Source organism: Hyperolius riggenbachi, chromosome 2 (assembly GCF_040937935.1).
Source record: "Hyperolius riggenbachi isolate aHypRig1 chromosome 2, aHypRig1.pri, whole genome shotgun sequence".
Classification (NCBI taxonomy): domain Eukaryota; kingdom Metazoa; phylum Chordata; class Amphibia; order Anura; family Hyperoliidae; genus Hyperolius; species Hyperolius riggenbachi.
Window position 1 is genome coordinate 227,799,443 of NC_090647.1, and position 16,675 is coordinate 227,816,117.

Consider the following 16,675-nt stretch of genomic DNA (forward strand, 5'->3'; position numbering starts at 1 on the left):
TGTCTTGCTGCTGAACTTATCTTGTCAGTGAATCCAAAGGTAAAAAGGTGATGGTAACACTGTATGCAAATCTGATGTTATGACTTGTGCAATACAGCTAGGTTATATGAATTGCAGCTCTGTGCCTTGCACAACACTGGTGACAAAAGATCAGCAGTACAGCCAAGCATATGGAATGTGTAAAATGTGATGACGATACCAGCGCAACCAAATATGTTGGCGCTTTATAAATCAATAATAATAAAATGGCAGCTTCTGACATCCTGTGATTACAGGTTGCTAGAATCCTAATACAAGAAAACATCAGTGATGCCAGGGATAACACTGAGCTTTTTGATAGTGTGGCTATGAATATGCTGTAAAAAAGAAATGTATTGAAAGCATTGGATGAAGTATGTAACAAGCATGTATTCTTTGTCTTCCTCTGCAGATGATCCAGGCAGTGAAGAGACACGGGAACAGACACAGAATTCTGGAAACCATCCATCTCACTAGCCTTGCTTATTTGGGACATTTCAGACTGCTAGGACTTGTTTCCAATTTTACGGGTTTTATTAAGCCATGGACTGACACTTGGTTTAAAGAGAAGAGGTTGGCAGGCCTTTATCCTGCTGATCCATATCCTTTGTTTTCTCAATATACAAGCGCTTTTCCCAAGGACGTGTGTATGGCACTTGTTACATATTCGTCTGAGGTCAAGTTACACGTAATATGCAGAACATTGCTCTGATTACACAGGGCCACACAGGTCCAGTCATGGAATTCATTACATCTCTGGAAGTGAGAGCCAATTGTTTGGCTGCAGTCTATTGTACTGGACTATGACTGTAGCAGCATGGCAGTTATGTTTACATAATGGGCCACTCTTATCTCTTCTTTACACATACTCATAAACCTGAACAAAGACACATGAAAAGCACTTATGAGAGAAGTTGTCGTTTAGTCTGGTACTCAACATAACACAATATTGGTGATGCCGCTGATCTGGATGTTTGCCTCAGGAATCTGTATAGATCACAGCGATGACGTTCTGTTACTTCGGATCCACTTGAGAATGCAGATCCCCACGGGACTGAAGACATTCTCTGGTTGGATTCAGCTCAGGAATCCAGGCACATACAGCGATAAATACTTCAGGATTGTTTCGGATCCAGCTCAGGAATCTGTGTGATTGCAGTGATGAAGAGGTTCTGTTGTGGATAGGAGCGTGTATTCATTTCTGGACTGCCCAGCTTTTTGTGGCTACGCCCATAACTTTCTGATGTTCACAAAGGTTGTATTGATTAGTTTGACCAAAGGCTGCTGATTAATTTTTTTTTTTCTGGTTTACATTCAGACCTAAAGCAAATAACAATTATAGCATTATGTACTGAGATAGAGAGATATATATATATATATATATATATATATATATATATATATATATATATATATATATATATATATATATATATATATATATATATATATATAATGAATTAAAGCCTTTTTATTGGTTGTAATATATTTAACGTGTTTGTGTACATTATTTCAGAAACCGTTAATTTTACCAAGTTCTCTCCTCCCCATGGATTCTATTGTTAAAGCACAGCTAAACTGAGAGGGTATATGGAGGCAGATAGATAGATCTATGGATGGATAGAAAACAAGTATGTGGATAATTCAGAGCATTGAGGACTGCCAGGCCATCTGCATTGTTTAAAATTAATCAAATAGCCTTCATATCCCTCTCAGTTTAGGTGTATTTTATAACAAAGGGTGCCACTTTCTGCATGATTCAGGCCTTCCATTTTCTGACCCGTTTGGTCTGCAATGACTGTTATGGGAGGGTAGATGGACAAATCAAGGTGCTACTTAGATAATTTTAGGCAAGTTGATCAATAATAGATCTAGCAGTAACAATACATTTTGCAATCGCACTTCAAATGCGGAGAACAGCACAACCTAAATGAAGTGATCGCCAAACATTTCATCCTATGCTTTTTTTGATGCTATTTGTTTTCAATGCACGGATGACCTTTTCCTTTCAGCAAAATATTGCATCTGTTCAACACTGAGAAGTTTAAAACCTTCATTAATTACATTTTTTTTTTTTTTTTTTTTTTAATAAAATGTGCTTGATTTATTAAATGGGAGAAAATTCAAATCATAATATATATTCATGCAATGGAATAGATCATTCAAAACTGTCCTTTTGGGTGGTTTTTCAAATGGCATAATAAAATTGCATGCCTTGACGTGAGCTGGTAAGGTTGATAACCCCAGATATGTCAGCACATGATAAACAGTGGAGTTTCCCGGTGGCATAGAAATTTACATGGTGTGGTGGCCGCCTCTGTACTTCCAGTGCTGGTTGCTAGTAAGAGTCTGGCTGGTGCACAGGAGCAGCTGACAGGTGACTTCACTGCCTTCAGCCTCTCGTGTTAGAGGTCTATGGTTGCTTTCATACTATAAAACAATGGGGTCGGTTTGCACATTAGGAGTGTGATACGATGCATACAGTACATTGGAAGTATGCTTCACTGCTACTGTAAACACGCACGTTTGGTAAATGCACAGCATGCTGTACGTTACTCCAGTGGAAACTGCCTCACTGCTGATCTGCTTATGTGAATGTACCATAGAAATAAAAGTGCATTGGGATGCGATTACAGTATTTTTCAGGCTATAAGATACTTTTTTTTTTTTTTTCTTCTTTCCAAAAGTGTGTCTGTCTGTCTTACAGGGAGTGCAGAATTATTAGGCAAGTTGTATTTTTGAGGAATAATTTTTATTATTGAACAACCATGTTCTCAATGAACCCAAAAAACTCATTAATATCAAAGCTGAATATTTTTGAAAGAAGTTTTTAGCTATTTTAGGGGGATATCTGTGTGGGCAGGTGACTATTACTGTGCATAACTATTAGGCAACTTAACAAAAAAGAAATATATACCCATTTCAATTATTTATTTTTACCAGTGAAACCAATATAACATCTCAACATTCACAAATATACATTTCTGACCTTCAAAAACAAATCAGTGACCAATATAGCCACCTTTCTTTGCAAGGACACTCAAAAACCTGCCATCCATGGATTCTGTCAGTGTTTTGATCTGTTCACCATCAACATTGCGTGCAGCAGCAACCACAGCCTCCTAGACCCTGTTCAGAGAGGTGTACTGTTTTCCCTCCTTGTAAATCTCATATTTTATGATGACCACAGGTTCTTAATGGGGTTCAGACCTGGTGAACAAGGAGGCCATGTCATTAGTTTTTCTTCTTTTATACCCTTTCTTGCCAGCCACGCTGTGGAGTATATGGACGCGTGTAATGGAGCATTGTCCTGCATGAAAATCATGTTTTTCTTGAAGGATGCAGACTTCTTCCTGTACCACTGCTTGAAGAAGGTGTCTTCCAGAAACTGGCTGTAGGACTGGGAGTTGAGCTTGACTCCATCTTCAACCCGAAAAGGCCCCACAAGCTCATCTTTGATGATACCAGCCCAAACCAGTACTCCACCTTGCTGGCGTCTGAGTCGGACTGGAGCTCTCTGCCCTTTACCAATCCAGCCACGGGCCCATCCATCTGGCCCATTAAAACTCGCTCTCATTTCATCAGTCCATAAAACCTTAGAAAAAATCAGTCTTCAGATATTTCTTGGCCCAGTCTTGACGTTTCAGCTTGTGTGTCTTGTTCAGTGGTGGTCGTCTTTCAGCCTTTCTTACCTTGGCCATGTCTCTGAGTATTGTACACCTTGTGCTTTTGGGCACTCCAGTGATGTTGCAGCTCTGAAATATGGCCAAACTGGTGGCAAGTGGCATTTTGGCAGCTGCACGCTTGACTTTTCTCAGTTCATGGGCAGTTATTTTGCACCTTAGTTTTTCCACACGCTTCTTGCGACTCTGTTGACTATTTTGAATGAAACGCTTGATTGTTCGATGATCACGCTTCAGAAGCTTTGCAATTTTAGGAGTGCTGCATCCCTCTGCAAGATATCTCACTATTTTTTACTTTTCTGAGCCTGTCAAGTCCTTCTTTTGACCCATTTTGCCAAAGAAAAGGAAGTTGCCTAATAATTATGCACACCTAATATAGGGTGATGTCAAAAGACCACACCCCGTCTCATTACAGAGATGCACATCACCTAATATGCTTAATTGGTAGTAGGCTTTCGAACCTACACAGCTTGGAGTAAGACAATATGCATAAAGAGGATGATGTGGTCAAAATACTCATTTGCCTAATAATTCTGCACTCCCTGTATGGTCTACATGTGCGGCCAGGTGTAACCCACAAGAAAGTGCAGAGAGCGCAGCGGAAACCATAAACTGTCCACCTGCATACTACAATTCATCTGTCTCCAGTCGCTGTAATCAGGGCTGTGAAATCGGTACAAAAAGCATCTGACTCCTCAGTTCATGAAACTTTGGAGTCCAGGCACCTACAAATTGCTCCAACTCCACAGCCCTATCAGGGCTATGGAATCTGTACAAAAAAAAATCACCCAATCCCGACTCTCTTCATTTTATGAAACCATGGGCTCCAGGTACCCCTTCAGGACTCCAGGTACTCCACAGCCCTGGCTGTAATGCTTCACAGTGTAGGCCTCTTTCCTTCTTCCTTGTTTACTGGTGCCCTCTGATGTGCACATCATTCTACTTGCATGACTCAGGTGTATGGTCACATAAGAAGAGGGCGCCGGTAAACACCTTGGAGGTGCAGAATATACAGTGGCTGCAGTCCTGCTCGTGCTGTAGCATCATCATGCTGCTGCCTCTGTCCCATTGCCACCATGGCCCACACCGATGAGCCTTTCGTTTGGTGCTTGTGTACAAGCTGTAAGCAATCCTGACACTGAGGAAGACAGCTTGGACTGTGCTGACTGGGTAGGTGAGAGCATCTGCTCTGTATTTGTTAATTTACCTGTAGTGTAGTTAGTGTAGCTGGTTAGTTACTGTAGCTAGTGGAAGAAGCAGGGGTTAGTATAGCTGGTGGGGGGCAGCAGAGGTTAGTTGTAGCTTAAGGTGCACACACATCTTTGACTAATGTTGCCCGTCGGGGATTGCCTTGGGTGATGTTGATGGGATCAGCTGATGGACACGAAGTCAGCTGTGCAGCTGACAACACACTCTGTTGCTATGTGGGGAGGCAGAGGGATGTCATATGTGAGAGCAGTGATCAAAATAATCCTCCATCTATCAGGTGAATTGATCCACTGGGTAGATTGCGTGTGGGTCGAGGATCAGTGGGTAGTGTATAGATGGTTCATTATCGGCCGACTTTAATCAAGTGTATGAGGCTTTAGATAGTCAGCTTGGGGTGAGAAGTGCCAGAGGACACCCCTGCACCATAGATGCACCAGGTTTAGATAACTTCCATCCCCTCCCGGTTTTGTTCTCTTAACCTAGGTACATTGGGAGTGTCTTATGTTCCGAAAAATACAGTATATTGTCTGTTGCAACAGATACAGTGTGGAATGAGACATACTTGTGGCCATTGTAAAATGATTGCTTGTGGCAGGATTTATTGCTGAAAAGAGCAGCACAAATTTCACTGGCATGGTGATATGATCACAATGGAATCAAACATGCTACAGTGCATACATTCGTTTTCTAACCTGTTTGATCACGTTTTTGGTTTTCATAACCTGAACATCAAATTGAAGGTGTTGATAAATCTTTAGCACAGCAGTAGATGTCGGGCAGATGAATATTTTTTTATTTTTTTTTAATGAACTACGTATATAGTCAAGACATTTTTAGGAGTTAGGATTCAAAACAACCAGTGACTTTGTTTAATAAAATTAAAAAAAAAAGGCAAGTCTTCATATGCTTGCTTCAGGTCAGTCTATATTAGCTGTGAAATGTCTACACCTTTTGCTTGGTTGATATGGAACCACAACAAGGGTTAGTGAAGGCTGGTTAAATGGTAGCCAAGTATGGGCCTACAGCAGAAATCTTGCTCCGTAATAAATCCAGTAGTCTCTACTGGATTTTAAATTATACAATATCGTGCAATAGTGGTCCTTTAAGGGTCTCCTGAGCTCATGCTGCCCCTACGTTTTGGAACTCCTTACCTCAACAGATCAGGACAGCTCCATCTCTAGAGGTGTTTAAATCTAGACTGAAAACCCACCTGTTCAGTTTGGCATTTGCAGAAATATAACTTTTTGTTGTGTGAATACTTCATCCTACTACGAATTACTGAATCTGAGAGAGCCTAAGCGCTTTGAGTCCTATTGGAGAAAAGCGCTATAGAAATGTTATTGTATAGATTATAAGTGCTGTAGAACACATGGACCTTGATTTGTTTAAATTTTTCCCCATCTTCACCTGGGTCACATCAGGCCGTAGCATCGTTCAGAAATCTGTGCTTATACAAATTGTGTTTTCATCCTTAAAATACATGTGTACATATACTTGTAAGATGTACATTTCTTCAAGATTAAAATGCACTATAAGCGTTTCTTCTGTGTTGTTGTCACAGTAAACAGTAAAAATGTTTAAAACTAGTTCATTTCCTCATGGAGGAATTTTTTTTTTTTTAGTATCTCCTTCATTCTTTACAACTGTAAACCCTGAAAAAAAACTGTACAAATATATATCAGCCAGCCTGCTTACATCTTTGCACACACTTGGTGCTATTGAAGATACAGAAAACCTGGAGGACCCCCACATGAGATAGAGTAGTCCAAAACCTGTCAGATTTTTACTGCCTACTGTATGTGACAGCAACATAGGAGAATATAAATGTATAGTGCATATTCATTTGGAAGAAATTTACTAGTTATAACTGTATACACGTGTATTTTACATTTTTTACAATTTTTCGTTATATTTGTCTTTTAGTAATTAGCCCCAGCATTTTGCTTTACACATGTCAAGCAGCCAGGTGTGGTTGAGAATAGTTTTTGCAATCCTGGATACGTTTTCCAGTGGAAGAAAAAAAGCTTCAAAATGTGATGCCTGATATTTCTGTTCTCCAATACAATATTACATTTGTAAAGAAGTAGCTGTCTCCAAGTACAGGTGAGTTCCACAACCAACAGGAAACTCGTGTGTATGTGTGCTCTATGCCAAGATGATTACTCCATGCTTTTCTGGTATCTGATAATACGATGTACTTTAATTAAAAGCTAAGTTGCGGGTCATGACAGTCTTTAACTATGACAAACATATTTGACTACTTATTTATTAACTTTTAATCATTCTGTTGGGACAGGTTTTACGGTGTAGTCATTGGATTAAATGTTGTTTTGCGTGTATGATACAGCTAATGATGCACTCTACTGATGTGTTTTACAGCAGACTATAAAACGGATGTGTCATTAGTCAAAATGCTTCAAGAGGTTAACGTAAAAAGGTGTCTGAGTTTAAGCTTGCGCAACTCCAGTTGTTATCTAGGAGAACATACGTAAAACTATGTAAGAAGCTGCGGACAGATTTACCTGCCGGGGAAACATTTCTTCCAGATTGCACTTGGCAGTGGGGTGACCTCTAAGTAACTATTATGTGGTTTTCATTGGAAGGTGTTTTATATATTTCCTCACAACTGACTGAGCTTAGCCTTTTACCTCACAAAGAACTTTTGATGGCCATGTATAATACAGCCACCTTCATTGCGGAAACTCCAGTTATCACACTGAACTACAGAATGTCAACTGCAGTGCGATAATATGGCATAATGCTGGCAATGTCAGACTTCTGTTATATCTGATGTTCCTGCCACAAGGTGGTGTAATGTACACCACACTGTACACACATGTGAACAAGCCCTCAGAGAGCAATTCACCCCAAAAACTGCGAAAATATAAAATGGCTGCTCTGCACCTGCTTTACAGCACAACTCTTATAACTAGATGCCTGGTCTTTCATCTTCACATATTAATTTGCCGTTATGACATTACTGGACCAATGACAAAAGTAAATTTCTTAATACTTTGTGGCAAAAATTTTCAGACATGCTGGGTGACATTTATCAAGTGTCTGAGACAAAATATTGGTAGGTTTTTAGAAATCTGTGCAGAACAGTCTCGGACATATTAACCTCCCCTAGCGTTGAATTTCTGCAGGATTTCTGTGCAAAAAGTGGTTCAATTAATTTTTGTGAAATTTTTGCTTGCAACTTACTAAAATCTGTCAAGCAAGGGTCTAATATCCATTTTGAGTATAAGTAGTTTCAAAACCAAATCCTGTCAAATTAAATAAAAGTTTATAAAATAAACTTTTTATCACAAATAGAATAATCCTCCTCAAATATGGATAAATAAAAAATAAATCTACAGATGCAGAAATAAATACCGTACAGTGTTTACCTAAAACATCTCTCTTGTGTGGTACAACTAAGGGCCAGTTCATGCGCACACTTGCACGTCATTTTCCGCCGTTTATGCAAAAGCAGCATTTTTATCTTTATTTTTTCCACTGTCTGGAAGCAGCGGGGTCTGGTCGTTCTGAGGTCCATTAGCATCGCTCTCCTGTGTCCCCTTGCGGGATGAAGAATGATGATCGCTGGGAATCGCTGCTCAGAGTCAACAAATGTTTTCTGCACGCTTGCAGAAAAGCATTTGGACTAGACACTGGGCAGGTGATTGAGACATCTTCCTGAACCAGCCCTGATGGTCCATACACACGCTGGTCTGAACTCTGAGTGGTGCACCATAACGACTGACATGGCAGGGGTGGTCATTATGGTCAGACCAGCATGACTACATCAGGGGCACAACGATTGCATGAAGATCCAGTGTGTTTGATTTTTTGCAATGCCCGAGCACAGCACAATAGCGGTGTTCTCGCTGCTCCCACCACCAGAAACCTCAAACATGTTCATCTTTTCTCCGCTCCCCCTGCATAGCAAAAGACGCATGGTGTGCAAAAGTTGATGACACTTCTGTACAGTGTTGTTAGGCTGATGACTCCTCTGTAGCGATGCGCGGAGAGCGAGGGACGACAAGCACATCTGACTTAGTGGCTTCCAGTGGGTGAGGAGGTGCCAAGAACAATGCCGTTGGGTCATGCTTTAGGCATAGCTAAAGGTCCGACATGCCAGATCTTTAGGGATTGTCAGTGGGCCACTGTACACACTCTGGTTTGCTGCACAACTCTTAGCCATGGTCGTGATTCTAGTCCGTCATGGCCGAGTTCAGACCAGTGTGGCAATAAGTGTCATTCTCTGTACAATGTACAGTATAGTATTAGATTCCAGAAGTTTTCTGTAATGCTGTAATATGTGCCTACTGCCAGTAGGTGGTGCACATACACCATTTATAACGCTTTCCAGGCCAGTTTTCAATATGGACGAAACTACGGTAATTAGTCTAACTCGAGTTAGCCTCGTCCTTACCACCAGGAGGCTACCCTTCTTGGCGGTTATTACTAGTCAGGCTCTGGGTGGTAAAAACACGCCAGGTGCGGTAACCCAGAGCGTGACTTGTGGTAGCCACTGGCAGGACTGTGCAGAGCATAGCGCGCAGCGGGCATTTTCACTCGCATCCTGGGGGATCCAGATGCCGACAGCCATTCTTCCTTTCCTTTGAGTCTCTGCATCCCCAGGTGAGATCGCTGTTGTCATGACAAGACAGCGATCTCGCTACATGGTTACAGCGCCACCCGGAGGATGGATGAACTGCAGTGCTGGATCCCAGGAAGGTGAGTAAGTGCTGGGGCTGCTGCAGAATTCTCTGGGGTGTGAATTAATCCAGAAAGAATCAGACCGTCGGGGGGGGGGGGGGGGGGGGGTTAAGAAATCACTAAATAGTGCACTTTCCTTTCAAATAGGAGGAGTTAGGAGGGTTTCTCAGACAGTGCAGTGTCTGAGGGGAATTGCTGTTGCTGAGCTAACCAATACATCTGCTGTATTGATTCCAGCAGGCTCTGACTATTCAGCAGGGAGGAGGAGAACTTCACAAATCGTGCCTAGGCTACACTAAACAATCTGTAGAAGTACTACATACCTCCCAACTTTTTGAGATGAGAAAAAGGGACACTTAAGCCATGCACCTGCCACACCCTTGATCACACCCCCATCACACTCCTAGTCACGCATACCATACAGATTTCATAAGAAAAATATGCTGTTTTATAATTCAAACCACAATGGTCCTTTCTATCCTGGTTCATTTTCCTTCATATTAACATTCTAAAATTACTAATATATCAATATAAAGGATGGGAATAAAGTTTAGAGTCAATCAAACACATATTTTAGTAGAGAAATATATACATTTAAAAAGAAAGTGGGACAAAGTACTGAAAGAGGGACAAATGAGGAGGAAAGAGGGACAGGGCTCTCAAAAAAGGACTGTCCCTCCGAAAGAGGGACAGTTGGGAGCTATGATACTATTAAGCACTGCTTAATCTGCATCAGTTTAGGAATGGATTTGAACTGTAGTGCAATTCTAGAAATCCACGCTAAACTGCTGCTATTTAAGTAGGATTTAAGAATTTTCTTATTAACATGCAGAACTGTTACCCCTGCTGGTTAGAACTGTTTAAGAAGAAAAAAAAACCTGTAATGCTTTGATAAATTTGGCTCACTGTTTTACAGTATTTTTTTTTATTTATTAACAGGGTTATGTGCAAGTTACTCCCCTATTCATTTGGTTCCTTGCAAATGACAAAGAAGTTGTTCTGCACACAGCTGCTGATCTGGCAGAGTAATGGTGTGTGCAAAGAAGTCTAATGCCTGGTGCACATGATGCAATTATTCATCTATATTGATGATTTCCAACAGGTCTAATCTGATTTCCGATTGGTTTCTTTTTTTCCCCCCTTGTTTTTAATCTCCTTATTCCTTTGGTCAAGATTAATTAGATATTTATTTTCAAGAGCAAAAACATGCATCTCCAATCTCTGTAGTACTGTTGTGCAATTTGATCTGCCCACAATCGCGATAAACAAATGCATAGTAAGCCTATGTTATCATAGCAAATTAACAGAATGTTTAGGTCTGTATATTTAGAATTCCCTTCCTATGCTTGGAATTTTCTGTAATGACGTTATTGCACCTTGACTACTTTTTTTTTTTTTTTATACTGTCAAACTTTGTTTTTAAATATTATTTTTTTTATATAACAATCAGTTCATATGTAGCTTTAGTACTTGCTCACAGTATGTGCAGTGCTGTCAGTCTCAACACCCTGCACATTATATGCAATTGACATGGTAACAGACGTTCATATTACAGTTGTAATATGTACGCAGGGGTGTAGCTGTATGCAGTGGCATAGCTAGAAATAATGGCCCTCCCCTCCAAAAATAAGGCTTTGTGCCGCAGGTAGCTGCCAAGTACTGTGTAGGTAGTTTCCCATATGCAGCGAAGCACTGAAGAGAAGTAATATGCCTCTGAGCACCACCAATCTGCTTTCTCCATGTGTCCCCTTTATGATTACAGTACCCTCAGTGTGCTGTAGTAATGGATATGAGGCTGCTAGATGGAAAGTACCGTATTTGCCACTGTAAAAGATGCTCTGGAATATGACGCACCTAAATCAAGAGGGCAAAAACTTTTTTTTGGGGGGGGGGGGGGGGGGAGGTGTCAAACTCAAATTATGTAAGGCAGTGTTCTCCAACTGTCCTCAAGGCTCACCAACAGTGCATGTTTTGTGGACATCCACAGGTAGTTAGTCAGCTCTGCTGAGACATTAATTACTCCACATGTGCATGTTTGTGGTTTCCTGCAAAACATGTACTGTTGGTGGGCCTTGAGGGCATGAGTGGGGAACTCTGATTGTAAGGTGCCAAAATCTACAAAGTAGTCTTAAAGAGACACTGTAAGAAGAAAAAGTTCCCCTGTGGGGGGGGGGGGGGATACTCACCTCGGGAGGGGGAAGCCTCCGGATCCTAATGAGGATCCTCTGTCCCATGGGGGTCTCGCTGCAGCCCTCCGAACAGCGGCCCGACAGCCTGTTCAATATTTACCTTTCCAGGCTCCAGCGGGGGGGCGGGGGGCACTGTTGCGGCTCTTATGACGGAGATAGGCGGAAATAGCTGATCTCTGTCGGGTCTGCTCTACTGCGCAGGCGCAGGAGACTTGCGCCTGCGCAGTAGAGCGGCCTGACTGAGCTCGGCTATTTCCGCCTATCTCCGTGGGAAGGAGCGGATACTGTGCCTGCGCTGGAGCCAAAAAGGTAAATATTTACATAGCCGCCGCTCTGGGAGGTTTTTCGCCGCCACCGTGGGACCGAGGAGGACGGGGGAAGCCTCAATAGGATCTGGAGGCTTCCCCCACCCGAGGTGAGTACCCCCTAGGAGAGTTTTTTTCGTTACAGATTTTCTTTAAGTCGTGGGCTAAATTGTTAAGATTTAACATTTATTGAAAATCTCAAACTAAGTGATGTAATTATATCAACCATGAGGAGATTTTCTCCCCTTCTGCGTAGTGCAGTAAAATAGTGTAATGTTAACCTGCTCCAGTACTGCTTCAAGTCTCCTCTGATCTTCCTGACAGTCACACGCTCTATGCTGCATACCTCTGGATCTTGAGGCATGTCACATGATCAAGAGAAGGAAGTATCGAAACACAGAGCATGGACTGCCAGGAATAACAGAAGAGAGAACATACTGCTGGAGCAGGAAAACATTACACTGCTTCACTGCGGTACTCTGCTATATTGGGGGAGGTGTGTGAGTATAATTTACTAGTTACCAGGGGGGCTTGGATCCAAGGAGGGGGGCCCATTGCTAATTTTGCTGGGGCGGTCTCATGGGTTATTGTTGCACCCTGGCTCAAACTGACAATGGCCTCAATTCACTAAGCTTATCTCCTGTCTTTAAAGAGAATCTGTATTGTTAAAATCGCTCAAAAGTAAACATACCAGTGCGTTAGGGGACATCTCCTATTACCGTCTGTCACAATTTCGCCGCTCCTCGCCGCATTAAAAGTGGTTAAAAACAGTTTTAAATAGTTTGTTTGTAAACAAACAAAATGGCCACCAAAACAGGAAGTAGGTTGATGTACAGTATGTCCACACATAGAAAATACATCCATACATAAGCAGGCTGTATACAGCATTCCTTTTGAATCTCAAGAGATCATTTGTGTGTTTCTTTCCCCCATGCACTGAAGTTTCAGGCTGCTCTTTTCTTCTTGCAAACAGCTTTGCCCTTGTTTGTAATTCCTCAGTATGTGAAAGCCCAGCCAGCTCAGAGGACGATTTATCCAGCTGATTAGAGCAGCTTCTCTCTTATCTAAATAACACACAGGCAGTGTGCATAGAGGGGCCAGAAAGGGTGAGTTCATAGCAGAACCACAACACTGAAGAACTTGGCAGCCTTCCAGACACAGGCCGACAAGTCTGACAGGGGAAAGATACATTGATTTATTACAGAGACTGTCATAGTAGAAAGTGCTGCAGTTAGCCAGAACACATTAGAATTGCTTTTGGAACATGTAGGATGATAAAAAACAGGATGCAATTTTTGTTACGGAGTCTCTTTAAAGGGGAACTGAAGTAAGAGGTATACAGAGGATGCAATATTTATTTCTTTTTAACCACTTCCCTACCACTCTATTTTGTGCTGATCGGTGCTGCGTGGGCTCTCCAGCCCGCAGCACCGATCAGCTAGCAGCCAGGCCGATCAGACTTCCCCCCTTTTTTCCCCACTAGGGGGATGTCCTGCTGGGGGGGTCTGATCGCCGCCGGCTGCTTGCGCTTGCGGGGGGGGGGGGGGGCTCTTCAAAGCCCCCCTCCGCAGCGCTTCCTGGCCTCCTTCCCCTTCCCTCCCTCTCCCTCCCCCTGTGAGCGGCGCAGGACGGATTTCCGTCCTGCGCCTGATGGGATAGGCTTTAGCCTATCAGATGCCGGCGATCCCCGGCCAATCAGAGGTCGGGGATCGCCGATCTCCTCTACGGCGCTGCTGCGCAGCAGCGCCGTATACATGTAAACACCGGGGAAGATCTTCCCCGTGTGTTTACATTTACCCTGCGAGCCGCCGATCGGCTCGCAGGGTGTTCACGGAGACACCCTCCGGGAACTGACATGGAACGGCCGCTCATACGAGTGGCCGTTTCCATGGAATACACTTCAGGATTCAGGGGCGTGTATATACGCTCCGAGAATCCGGAAGTGGTTAATCAATACCAGTTACCTGGCAGCCCTGCTGGTCTATTTCTCTGCAGTAGTATCTGAATAACACCAGAAACAAGCATGCAGCTAGTCTTGTCAGATCTGACTTTACAGTCTGAAGCACCTGATCAGCTGCATGCTTGTTCAGGGGCTATGGCTAATAGTATTAGAGGCAGAGAATCAGCAGGGCTGCCAGACAACTGGTATTGCATAAAAGGAAATAAATATATAAATACTTCAGTTCCCCTTTAATAACGTTTCTATAGTTATTACTATGGTGACGAGGTATGTAGTATTCAGGAAACCTTTTACCTAAGGAAAATCTAAAGTTAAGTCTTCTGTCTTTAAGTTAACTCTTCAATCCTTAAAATTACTCCAGAATGCTAAAGTTTAAGACAGGCTATTAATTAACTGCGTGTGAAAATAACTACAGAGGATGTAACTTAGGGCTCGTTTCCACTGTTGCGGTGCGGAATCGCCTGGATTCCACCGCGGACGAAATCGCATGCGGATGTGTTTCCGCATGCGGATTTCCCCGCGATTTCGCATGGCAAGGAGCCAGGCGAATTTAACCATGTCACTGCCTGTGTAAAGCTCCATAGCTTTACATGAGAAATCGTGGCGATTCGCCCGCATTCCTGCCGCACGCGAAATCTGACGTGGCAGATTTCCCCCGCACGACGCACAAGTGGAAACAATCCTATTCACTTGTATTTACTATGCGAATCCGCAAACGGGCTTCCTGCATGCTGATTCACTATAGTGGAAATGAGCCCTTAACCACTTAAGGACCTTGCTGTTTTTTGCTGATCTGTGCTGCGTGGGCTCTCCAGCCCACAGCACAGATCAGCAGTGAGGCAGGGCGACCAGACTTCTCAGCCCCCCCCCTTTTTTTTTCCCCACTAGGGCATTGACCTGCTGGGGGGGGGGGGGGTCTGATCGCCGCAGCTCCGCCTGGCCGGGGGGGGGGTTGCTTCCCAAAGCCTCCCTCCCCTTCGCTCCATGGGCGGCACAGGACTGCACAGGATCCGTCCTGCGCCACCTCTGATGGGCTTCAGCCTATCAGATGACAGCGTTCCCCGGCCTATCAGAGTAGCAGCGCTGTATGATGTAAACAGCGGGGATTTCTTCCCTGCGTGTTTACAATTAGCCTGCGAGCCGCGATCGGATGCTCGCAGGCTGTTCATGGAGACACCCTCCGTGAACTGACACGGAGCGGCTGTTTTCATGTATAACCACAAACGACCAGCCGTAGGTGGTCGTTAAGTGGTTAAGGAATGAAGAGATAAGATAACTCTCTCACTGTGGTGGCAAGATTTCTCTTGCCTTACCCCCAGAATGATCTTAGTGAATTGAGGCCATTCTTTCATTCAGAGGCACAGTCACTGGTGTGCTCCTTTGGACTAGAAAGCAGTGCGCTGTCTTTCTTTTGCTGCTTACAATGATGGATATTGGAAGCTCTCAAGGGCCACATAAGATGGCAAGGCCTTGTGTTTGGTATATTGTTCTCAAGTGCTAGAACACAAGCGTCAAACAGTTCTGCCAGAATGAAGTTCCTCACTTTTTGATATTTCCAAGCATCACTGTTGGTCCTTTAACGCAATGGATGACATCACTCCCTAAAAGTCAAGCTCTGCTCACCCTATTCTCACTTTAGTGTATGTTATGTTGCATTGTAGGGATATTATCACTTTATTAACAGTAGTATCCTCCTTACAGGTGTGCAATCCAGTATGTGGTTACATTCTTGCTTGGTACTAGCCTTTACTCAAACTTGACACCTTTCACTATGAATATTTTTGGAAGTCATTTAAAACATTTACAGAAGAAATCCACATCCCCCAGCATGCAGTGGTAGAGTAATGCACAGCGAAGCATCAGCGCGTATCTCACCTGCTCCCGACACCTTCCCGCAATGGGATAAATGCAACAACTTCCTCTAGTGTTGACTTCTGATCTTGTCATTACACACAACAGGCACTGGGGGAAAGCGTGATGGAGACGTCGCTCATTACGTGGAGGTGCCCGGAGCAGGTAAGATACGCGTTGCTGCTTCCCTGTGCATTAGATGCATTGATATTGTTTTTTTTGTCCCCACTTATGGGGAGAAAGTATTTTATGGAATGAAAAATACAGTATACAAGATTTATTTGCCCCAGGGTAAAAAAAAAAAAACACTATATATAACTTTTTCCTATGTTGCTGTTTCGCTTTTCTCCCTGGGGACTCAAAGCGCTGTGACCCTGCATTATGCAGTCTCAAAGGCTAGGGGAAAGAGGTGAGTTTTTTTTTTTTTAAAAGCTGTCCAGAGAAGGAGCTTCTTGTACTGATTGTGGAAGTGAGTTCCACAGAGTAGGGGCTGCATAGGAAAAGGCCCGAGCACCAAATGTTAGGTGTATCCTGGGAATAACCAGCTTCATCTTGTTGGCAGAGCGGAGGGTGCGTGGAGTGGCATAAAGTTCCAATAGATCTGCTATGTATTTGGGTCCCATGTGGTTTAGAGCCTTGAATGTCAGCAGGCAGATCTTAAAATTGATTCTCCATTTTACTGGCAACCAGTGAAGAGTTTGCAGTATTGGGGTGATGTGTGAGCTGCAGGGGGCATTGGCTAGGATTCTGGCTGCA

The 16,675-nt window shown here is 43.1% G+C and overlaps 2 protein-coding genes across 3 annotated transcripts in view; one reads left to right on the top strand and one right to left on the bottom strand.

Moving 5' to 3' along the window:
• The window catches only part of RNF149 (ring finger protein 149), a 76,461-nt gene extending 75,082 nt beyond the window's left edge, over window positions 1–1,379 (top strand). The window contains exon 7 of the mRNA XM_068268267.1: window positions 431–1,379. Within this exon, the coding sequence (XP_068124368.1) occupies window positions 431–495 (65 nt within the window). The 3' untranslated portion in view covers window positions 496–1,379. The remainder of the gene's footprint in view (window positions 1–430) is intronic.
• CNOT11 (CCR4-NOT transcription complex subunit 11) overlaps window positions 1–16,675 on the bottom strand; it is a 98,421-nt gene that overhangs the window by 23,141 nt on the left and 58,605 nt on the right. The window contains exon 7 of one of the 2 annotated variants that reach the window (XM_068268266.1): window positions 946–1,338. The exons of the other annotated variant lie outside the window; for it this stretch is intronic. Coding sequence (XP_068124367.1) covers window positions 1,333–1,338 — 6 coding nt within the window. The 3' untranslated portion in view covers window positions 946–1,332. Of the gene's footprint in view, window positions 1–945; window positions 1,339–16,675 lie in introns of those variants that run through there. 2 annotated transcript variants of the gene reach the window in all.